At 41.3% G+C, this 11152-nt stretch overlaps 1 protein-coding gene across 1 annotated transcript in view; it reads left to right on the plus strand.

Annotated features, from left to right (window-relative positions):
- Window positions 1-11070, plus strand: part of zcchc24 (zinc finger, CCHC domain containing 24) — a 41818-nt gene extending 30748 nt beyond the window's left edge. The window contains exons 3-4 of the mRNA XM_042501723.1: window positions 5840-6004; window positions 9095-11070. Of these exons, the coding sequence (XP_042357657.1) occupies window positions 5840-6004; window positions 9095-9208 (279 nt within the window). The 3' untranslated portion in view covers window positions 9209-11070. The remainder of the gene's footprint in view (window positions 1-5839; window positions 6005-9094) is intronic.
- The last annotated feature ends 82 nt before the right edge of the window (window positions 11071-11152 follow it).

An 11152-nucleotide genomic window follows, 5' to 3' on the forward strand; every position in this document is an offset into this window, starting at 1 on the left:
CCGACTGTGGGCAACATGTGGAGCCCAAATCAACCATAGGTAGATGTCTCCCCTAATATTTCGAGTAATTATGAAATCCCATATCCACAACCTTGAGAGCAGTGGTCTTTTCAAATGATTCCTCTAAGGTTTGGCTTGGAAGTTGGATGTCTAATATTTAACCAAGGCTAAGCTATCCTGTTGCTGGAGATGGAGGATTAAAGGTTCAGGTTTTGGGGCGAGTGTCTGGGAGTATGCAGTCTGCTGTCTGTCCACTGGTCATTACTCTTATCCTGGAATGTAGGATCAACACAAATGCAAGATCACCTTTAGGCCTCAGACAGCGGTCTAGACCGCATTTTTTTCCCCCAGTGGTCAGTAATAGACTTTTTATGATTTGCATTGGAGCAGAATTTCAAAACGGTATTGTGGCAAAAAGAACTGCAATTTTAGAGTCGGATGCCTGGGCTGCATACCTTGTTATCAATTTCACGGTATTACCTGAATTACCCTGAAATTTAAAGACGTCGCAGTGGGTGTCGTCTAGACCGGGATCGCAGGGCTCTATTTCAGTGCCTACTTCAAATTCCTAATATCACTCTGTTTGTTCAACATATGTGTCTTTAAAGTCGACCCCCCAGAGAATCGTCTCCACATTCCTCTGCATGATAATGAGCCCAATCCACTGTAGCTCTGTCCAGAGCTACAGCGGTTAGTTAACGCTATTTTATCCTCCACCTCTCTCTCTCTTTTGCTGTCCCTGAAATGTATGGCCTAATTGAAAGCAGAGGAGTGATTTTACGACGGCTCTCAGTGTTTCTCGAGTTCAGCCCCTATGGAAGCCATCTGCTTTGGATTTAGATTTCCTCCTCCTTTTCTTTCTCTTTCTCTCAGTTTCTCCTTCCCGTTCCCCACCCTCCTGAGAGGGGCTGATTGGAGGGTCTCTCCACAGTTGGCTCGAGCGACTGTGGGGCTTGTGGTATTTGTCCGCTTTTCTCCTTGTGTGTGTATTGGAGTCTGATTCTAGAGCAGCAGGTTTTTAGACCCCCTTCGTTGCAGAAACCTGGAGCAGCAGGACGCTGTTTCACATCAGACGTTATTTCTCTCTCAATCTTAATGAGCTTTCTCCTGTTTCTGTTCATCCTGTTCTCTCATATTTGTCTCCTTTTTGTTTTATTGTCTGCTTATTCCATTTAATGCAGTTTGTGAGCTCATTAATCCTACAATATAAGCCAAACAAACGATCTGTGTCCTTGCAGCCGGGCTAAACTCTGAGTGGGAGTAGTGCAGGAAACCGAGACTTTCCAGTTGTGTCTCAAGAGTGTATGAAAGTGAGGAATTTGTTGAGTGTGTGTCTGTATTTGTGCATTTATGTCTGGGTGTTAGAGGGGACAAGGGAGATGGAGGCGTTGTGTGTGGCCATGTTTTGCGTAGAGATTGCATCAGTAAAATGTGTGTGTCTTGTGTGTACTGTATATGCTTCATTTAACAGTTCACTGACCCGTGGTGCATGCACATGTGTGTTTGATATGATGAGTCCCTGCTGTGATCTGGACCAAAGGAGGATGCGGTCAACTAGCTGTGGTTAAGGAACTATACTGTCTTCACTATGGATACTGTCCTCTACACATAGACACCCACACTGACCCTTATCTCAACACACGGGGGCTCTAGCCACGGGGACATAAACAAACATTGACTCAATGCAAGCCGGCACTGTCAAAGTGATATGACAAACACTGCTCCCCATCTCCTGGCACAAACGCCATCGACCGATTTGTTGTTTCAAAGCTTTGCTTCCTCTTCGTGGACAACTAAAACACTCTAAATGGCTCTGATACATCCATTTAGCTCTTACCCCAGCACCATCTTGAATGGCTTTATTTGTAGAGGGCAAAGGAAAACAAAACACATCCTATCATTCAGGCTTTTCTCCACAGTGTTTTGTGGTGTGATGACGCAGTTCCATTAATTTAGTCATTGTACTGTGTGTGCATCATGAATAGTTTGTACATGTTGCCTTAAAGGCAGCAACACATGGTTGTTTTCCTGGAAATCAAGTTTAACTAAAATATTTGATCAGTCCTAGTGTTTACAGCTGCAATTTTGGATATGTAATACACTGCTTCAGTATAAATGGAAAGACGCGCCCTGAAGAAACCCAAAGCTTCCTTCATCAGCTGCTGCCCTGAGTCTAGGATTTCACAGCCTGCCTCAGCTGGCAGTGGTGGCACAACAGTCCAGATGTTATTGTGACATTGGTTCCCACGTGTTTGGGCGTCCATTGGAATGTGCAATACCAACTGCGACTGTAGAGTTTATGACTTCAGAACAGAAACCTGCCCTTGATCGAAGACCTCCATGAGAGGTGGTGTGTTGCAATGGCTTGAGAACAGCTGACCTCAATTTCAGAATAATACTCAGATTATAAATCCAAATGTTCAAAAAAGGTGTGGTTGTACAAACCAGATTTGCATGGACAGTAAATGAGGCAAAAGAAACTGGTTCATTCAGCGCTTATCATGTGTGTTTCTGGTGCATTCTTACCAACTTAGTCGATAAATTAATCAGTTTACTGACTGCATTCATTTTATGTTCCTTAAAAGTACTTACAGTCAGTGGGGCTCCATTTAAGGATTCTAAGTTTTTATCCAACCATCAGTTGTAAACCCAAAGACATTCAGTTTATTAGGGTTGGATCAAACACTCAGAAAAAAAAATATCTGGAATAGATTATGTACTTGTTATAAGTACAGTATCATCTGCAGAAAATTTGCCAATATCTGAACTCTTGACAAAGAGCTCAACTTCTGTTTAACCCACATCAATTTCAGGCATAAAACAAAACCAGAGAACAACATCCAGTTAGGCCCTGCCTGTGTGCAAACTTGGTCTTCTTGGATAACAAAGCAATAGCCAAACAGACATCAGAGAACTAGCAGCAACGAAAGCCCCTTGCTGTGTTGCCCTCATGTCGCTGTGTCACAGCCAAAAAGTTGCAGAGGAGCACACCAAACCAACAGCCACCAATCACATATGTTCTGCGCCTGCGTGAGAGGAGGTTCCCCTGCATACCAGTAAACGGCGGTCGTGTATATTAGTCATTCACACAACTGGAAAATGGAAGACCCCCATGATGGTAGTTAGCCAGTTAGCATATTACAAACATAACCTAATATTAAAAGAACAAAGCATAGGCCTGTTTACTGTGTGCCAGTGAACGACAACACAACCCATCAGGAAATGTTTCTGTTAAGAGCTCAATAGTTAAAGAAAAACAATCTAACTTCATATAATAAGTTTGTTTTGACCTCACTCTCTCTTAACTTAAGCTGTTTGTTTACACTCCACCCTTTCGTTTCTCCTCTCATGCGCTGAGCTGAATGGCCAATCAGAGTGATTCAAACAGGCTCCATGGCTGCCGATACCAATTCAGCGTGCTGAATCGGCTGAAAAAAAGCTGACGTGGATCCACGCGGGCCAACAGTGCAGGACACACCGCAGTGACGAGGGCTGCAGACACTCAACCTAATGTGGTTGGACGGCCAACTGTCTGCTTGGTGCATCAGAGCCTTTACTTTGCCCCTGATTGGCTTATCCTATCAATTTTACCCTAACCTGAACCAATCCCACTCTCTTTGCCTTAATCCCACCAGTCCAATCAACAAAAACAAGTACTAGCCACTTACAGGGAGACAGATAATTTAGTTGGTCGAAATGATACAGATACAGATAATGGTGTACTCGCTCATCCCTACAGTTTACTATTGTAGATGGCAACTCAATTTAGGGAGATGAAACCAGCAAATGTGTGACATTTTTCCTGAAAAATTGCTTCTTATTCAATTATCAGTTTAGTTTCTTATTAATTTTGTGATAATCAAATGAATCAACTAATGTCTCAGCTCTACAATTATACATACACCTTTCTTTTATTTGAAAACTCTGTTTACCTCTTTGAGACACAGCTGGCCAACCTACTGGTAAACATCTACTTTTTCATCTTGACAGGATGAATAATCCATTTGCTGTGTGCACATTGGCAACATCTTTAAATTGATTGCAAACAGGGTCGTATCTAATCTGAAAGCACTCAGCTGCAGACAGAGCATGACGTGCAGCCAAAGGCCAAGGCCTGACCCTAGAAACAGCAGGGTGAGCGAGAGGAATGGTCATGAGGAGGATGAGTGCTGTTTCTACCCTGCTGAGTCCTGGCTGCAGTATCAGGGAGAGATTTTGTAAATTTGAGCAAACAGCTGTAACAGGAAATTTGACTATGTTCACATTTCCAAATGAAAAATGAGGTTTAAGGTTCAACCTCCTGGGTAGCGCACCTGGTGCTCTGATTGTGACTTATTTTTAAACGTCAAATTAGTCAGATTTATTTTATTATAATGGCTATAAATCTTACTGCAGGGGACCTAGAAAGTGCTTTATTTTGGCATTCGGGTTTTTTAAGAGTGGCTGAATGTTTGGAGTTGGATCATATTGCAACTAGATCACTCGGTAGGAGAGCATCCAAACAAAATGTTGCCATGGCATTGTCTTTGAGATTGCCCGTTGATTGCATCGAGACGATCCTGTCAGTGTGTGTGCTGCAGGCCAGCAGAAGTCAGATTTTCCAGCCAGCGTGCTGTCACAGTGGGAGATGCGGAGCTGACAGTGGGGTTGAGGTCATGCTGTTGAGGGGCCAGATTGAAGCACAGCCGCTCATACTTAGCGTTGGCTTGCTGGTGCTGATGCAAACTGCTGACGTCCATAAGGACAGTGCCAGATGCTGCTGATTAAAGTTCCTATTACTCACACATGGGCTGGGACAAAAATAAGGGAATACCAGGGGTTCAGACTGTACCCCTGCTCTCACTTTCTCTGACCCAAACACCCAACATCCCTCCAAAATGTACAGCTAACGTTAAAGTGATTATGAAAACAATCTGCAGGCTTGCAGGAGAACCAGGAGTGGAGTGGACAGGTCTGATTTCACTCTGAGACTTTCCTAACCTTTTGGAAAACTGCCAACAGTTACATGCTGTGCATTAAGATTACTTCTTTCTGTCGTATCAGGTTTTCATCTGTGCTTGAGAGAATGTTTGGGAGAAAATTTGAGATAAAAAAACACAATTTCTCACTGCTCTGTTTCCAATGTTTAGCTTACAAATAGAAGGATTTTGTTTAGAAAAATAACCACTCCCAGTCTCTTAATGACTGTTGCTAGGCAGATGCAAGTCCTGGGATGATCTCTCTTTTTTTTGATGAAGGAGCTCCAAATTGATAATGACAAGCCCATACAAACTTACTAATCAGTGTACATTTTGGTTTCTTTTGGCAGCATGGAAGTCAGTTTGTGATTTATCCTTTTGATGACATCAGTTTGTTTGTGGCATGCTTTTAGGGGAATAACGACTCTTTTCCCCAAATGCTGTTATAGTGGCCTACATAAAGTTGCCAACATGAAGTCATCGCAGCGGCTCCTCCCAACAATATTACCCTCAGGCTAGTGCTTTTTTCATGGCTGACTGACTGTTCGTAATCATCTCCCTCATGAGAATCAGAGGAGTAATTTAACACAGCTGTAATGGAAGTAAATGTCAATTACACAACCTCACAATGTGCCAAAACTGTGTGTAGGAGTGTGCAGTGTGATGAAGTTGGCTATATTAGCACGACAAGGACGGACACACCCTGCTGTCAAAGCTCAACATCCATTATTGTCCAAGAGCTTCTCTTAAAAATGTCTTTCTGAAAAAAAAATCTTTCTGCACTCATAAAGTTTTATTTATCTGGTCAAGAAAGTCAAAAATAATGATTTCCACATACGTGCACACGTTTTATTTTGCATGTTTTTTGATTTTCTTACCAGGCTAGACCCAAGGGTGAAGGACTGACACCCTATCAGGGGAAGAAGAGATGCTTCGGAGAGTACAAGTGCCCCAAGTGTAAGAGGAAGTGGATGAGTGGAAACTCCTGGGCCAACATGGGACAAGAATGTATCAAATGCCACATCAACGTCTATCCACACAAACAGGTACTTCATCCGACAGTATGACATCCGCTTTCTGAGAATGTGCAGTAATGTCGTAAAGTAAAAAAAGCATTACTCATACACATTGTTTAAGTGGTATATTGAATCAACTCAACCAAAGTTAACACAGTCCAGACTCTGGTTTGCGTGGCTGCATTTTGTCTTGAGGATATTCCAGATGGCCTCATTAAAATAAAATCAAAATCATACCACTAACAATTGCTTTTGCCTCTTTGGTAATAAAGCAGCACTGAATAAACTAACTGCATTTCCCGACTGGTAAAAGTCTGGGTTTGTATACAGATTGTCATTGAATCTTAAAACAAGTATTTCCTTATTAATGCCTCATAGACACAAAGTAACTGACACAAAAAGGTAATTGAGGCTTACAGCTGCAGAAATTACTCTCACATTTAATAACACGAAAAAGTGAAATCATGCTAGTTGAAATGCTGTGAAGTGTTTTTCCAAACAGCAAACACTCAGAGGGAATTAACGTGCTGGTGAGCTGTCTGTTGGGCTTAACCTCGAAGAGTTTTCCTCGCAGGCTATTGACTAAAGAGATGAATCGCCTGAGAAAGAATCCACTCTGTTTTCTCCAGCTAGAGATATATTTATCTGCAACACTTCATCTTTTAATATTTATGCTTTACCACATTCTTCCAATTCCACTTCCTGAAATAAAGTTAGGATTAGTGCTTGAGGCCCTGCTCGTTCTCTAAATACCACAGCTGACCATGCTCCACTCTGTTAACACTTCCATAAAATGAAGCAGACGAGGGATGTTCAATGTCAGTTTCATTATAAATTCAATATCCACAATACAAAATATTTTCAAAATCTTTTGTTTTCATTCACATTGTCATCAGTGTGAGATCTCCAAGAACTATACTGCATAGAGGACCCTCTTTTTCGACTGTTGAGAAAACCTCGCTCTCCTCTGTGTCTTGTGGCAAAGCTACACACAGGCAAGCAAATTCCCCGCATTTGCAATGTCACCCACTTAACATATTTCCCCCCGTCAGCGTTTGAAATGGACCACTAACCTCCGTGTCCTCGAGTATCAAAGAGTTCAGCCTCTCAGCACGGCTCCCTCCCACCCTGCGGATTCCCATAAATAACCTGAATATGTATTTTCCAATCTGGTCCACATGCATAAAATATTTGTCCATGTAAGGTGGGAAATAGTATATTTCTTGGACGCCCAGTGCATTTGGTTTTAACCTAGGGCATAATTTACCTATTGGGTATGATGGGGACATGTCCCCCTTACTAAATCAGGTTTATAGTTTCAGTTTGATTTACTACAGCCGGTCACACCAGCTTTAAAATTGGTATTTTTTAAGTAAATTCGGTTGTAGTTGGTATATAAAGTATATCTATACGAATCTTCTGCTGAATTTAACTTAACTGAACTTTAACATGTGAGTTTTTGCCGTTGATCACGAGCAAGCTGTTATGACAGTGCTGACCTTTTAGGGAAGGGAGCATCCAAAATGTTGGAAGCTTATGTTGCTTAGTAGCACTCCATCTCTCTTTATTAAACCCTTCCCACTCTGTCTAAGTGTAAACTCTTCCTCAAAAGAGGAATGGTCATTTTCAATCAGTTAGCTAACTAATATGCTAACAAACTGATAACACTTAGCCAGCTTGCTAACTCTGAGAATGTCTTTGCCCTCTTCAGTTACTCTTTATTCAACGAAATGATGTACAATCCTATGGACAAAATGCCACGGGTGAGGTAAATGTCACAGTACTAGTCCTGAATGCTGTTCAGCCTTGCTTCCAATATTTTTTTTCAGTGGTCACTTGCAAAATATTAGCAAAAAAAATCTCCTGCAGCCCAAAAAGCATATTCCCCATAGTCCACCATTGTAAAAGAGACGTCAAAACTGTTGTCAGCGCACCTCGAACTGCAAACAAGGTCAGTTACGACTCTTTCTATTATGATTTCTTGATCTACATTGGTTTTATATTTGTGAAACGTTCCTTGAGGTGAGAAAAGGGATTTAATTTAAAAATCTATGGTGTCATCACAATGTGAAGTCTATGAGCTGAGCGTGAACTAATTTTCAGCGTGGCACACACAGTGAAAGTAAAGAAAATGGAAAGGAGCTCTGTGAGCTATTTTGATGGATCAGTGCTAGCATGTTCCTGGCTCACTTTTACAAAAAACGTTTTCACAATTTCGTTTACACATATTATTGGTTTGTCCCAACACCACTGAAACCAAAACTATGCCCTTGATTCAAACAAACCTACAAATTCTGTCAAGTGATTCCTGCTTCTGTGCCAAACACACATACCAAATAAAGCTGTAGATTACTGATCGCTGTAGGGGAACATTCGCTTTTCACTTTCTCCAAATGGACAGAGCTCAGACTGCAGCTACAGAGCTGACTCAATTGAGCTTGAGTTTCTTGCTCAAGGACACTTCAACAGGGAAGATTCCTGCAGCACAGAGTCTTGAACCCAGTTCCTTCTAACCGCTGAGGGGACCCCATAAAATATACATCAGATTTTTCTGCTTTCCTCAAGGACCTAATGTCTTTGACGCACCGATAGTAAAGTCTCAACACTTCCTGGCAGACTCATTAGCGACGACTGAAATATCTCCTAGTAGTGACCCATGGTAACCTGCTTTCCTTTAGTTAGACCACTTGGAATAAATAGCACTTTTGTAAAAGAGCTCAAACGAGAAAAGAACAATAGACGAGAAATAAAATTTCCCAGACGGATTGTTAAAAAAAGCTTGAAACTTGCTGGCCGAGATAGATTCCCCTTCGTCCTTGATAATGATTCCAAGAAAGCCATTGCTGTAGCAGTCTGATATTTCCATACAGGCCATCATGATCAAATGCATATTGGATCTTTTTCTCTAATACCAGGTTGTTAAAGTGTGCTGCAAAGTTTCCACAGCTGATGGTGCGTTGCCATATCTCTGCAACTAATTGTGTTTAGTACACGTCTGGTCTGTGAAGAATATGGGCGTAATGTTGGAGGCCAAAGAAACTGCTTGCATAACTCAGAGGTTTATGAGTGCTGCTTGGTTTGCTTCATATGACTCATTATTGGTTCTGTTTGTCTCCTCAGCGCCCTTTAGAGAAGCCGGACGGCCTGGATGTTTCTGACCAGAGCAAGGAGCACCCACAACACCTGTGCGAGAAATGTAAAGTCTTGGGCTACTACTGCCGCCGTGTGCAATAATCATCTTAATTCAGAGTCACAGAGCAACTTTTGTGTCCCACGTCCTATTGCTCATCCTCCATCAAGGCTGTTAACTTTCCCCCTTCACATCCAGGTTTCCCTCATCCCTGTTCTGCACACATGGCGTCCTTTCCTCCTCACGTCTTCTCCCTCTTCTCTCAGAAGCCTTAACAATAGACAGTAGCTTGAGTCCTTTCTGTCCCTCTTTTAAGCCACCCGTGGAACACAGATTATTCTTTCTTTTTTCCAATGACAGTACTGAAGATTACATCCAGGAATGAGATGTTAACTTAGGATCAATCTCTCAAAAGTGCTCTTCAAAAAAACAAGAACTTTGCCAAAATCCGTGACTTTTTTGTGCCTCAGAAGCCACATAACCCCATTGATCCAACTCGATGATTAACAGCTAGTAATGTATGAATTAGCATCATTGGTGTCACTGACAGTATTGGTCTCAATAGATTACCTCACCTTGGGGTTTGTTGGCTTTGTGTTTACAGAGATCTGCCTTCCATTTCCCTGCCAAGTGAAGTGTGTGGTAATGTGACGAAAGTTTAACCCGGGCCTCTCACGATGGTATAATGTATACGAGGCCTTTGATGTCTTGCCGTATTAGGGTCAACAGCACATCTTATTAACTGTGAATTAACTGAGGGACAATGTGCCATACATCCCTAGCTTACATTTGGCCTATTTATTTTCTTGTTGTCTAGTGTGCAATTTGAATTTTAACTGGGACATAAAGAAATGTTTTTTTGTATGTTTGTATAATCACATTATTGTGTAACTGCTTCCACGTGTCTTTAGAAACTACTGTAGGTTCAGTCGCTCCTCGTTTAGATTTAGCGCGTTGCTAACAGATAAGGTTTCATTCACCCTTCCTCATGTATTTTTGCTGTCACAAATTCTCAATTATCTATAGTGTTAGACAGATGTTTGATAGGTAAGTTGTGTTCATTTTAAATTGCAAGAAGGTCAACTGAGAAGGAGCTGCGAGGAAATAACACTAGTTTTACGATCAAGTTTTTTGCCGTCCACACAGTTTCTTGTCAGAGTTGAATATTCAATTTTTCAAAGCAATTATGAAACATGATTTTAAAGGTTAAACTGTTCACATGTAAAGTCTGGTTAGATTTTATCCAAAAATTTGTAAATTACAAAGGAAATGTTGATTTGAATGAGAGTCAGAAAGACATTGAGTTTACTTTGAAATGCCAGTTGATGTCTGGCAGCTAGAGCTGCAACGATTAATTGACTACTTGTCAACTGTTAAACCGATGACAACCTTACACCAAACAACTTTTCAAGCATTTTCACTGCTGCAGGCAAATTTCCAATGTCGGAATAAAACCATGAGAGTTTTACCTCAGTCGAGGTGTGCTCCCATGATCTTGACCGTTTGGTGTAAGGTGGTCGTTAAACTCAGCCCAAGGTGTCTTCAAAGTTTTTCTTCTCATGACGTTTCAAGTTTTTAGTCTTGGCTTGTGAAATACCAAATTTCAATGACAAGAACATTGTCAACAACCAATAGCTGCGCTCTCTCCAGCACCAAACAGGAAGCAGCTACCTAGGTAGACAGTAAAAATGTGAGGGACTCCTGGAAGGTGCAAGAACATATGCTGCAAGATTTCCAGTCTTTGCAAAATGTTACATTGTGTGACTAAAAACTCAAATTGTCTTTGGATGTGAGAGGGTGTCAGATGTAAGTCTTTTAAAAGTATTTTGTGGAATATTTTCAGAGTCTTATAGTGTATGATAGGCATAATTGATAATCGATAATTGATGAGTAATTTTCTTTGTAATTCTTAAATTTTATTATTTTTTGGTTTCTTTACTCCTCTATGACAGTTAACTGAATATCTTTCGGTAATGGACAAAACAAGACATTTGAGGACGTATCTTGGGCTTTAGGAAACACTGATTGACATTTTCACCATTTTCTGA

This window comes from Plectropomus leopardus, chromosome 15 (assembly GCF_008729295.1).
Source record: "Plectropomus leopardus isolate mb chromosome 15, YSFRI_Pleo_2.0, whole genome shotgun sequence".
Lineage (NCBI taxonomy): Eukaryota > Metazoa > Chordata > Actinopteri > Perciformes > Serranidae > Plectropomus > Plectropomus leopardus.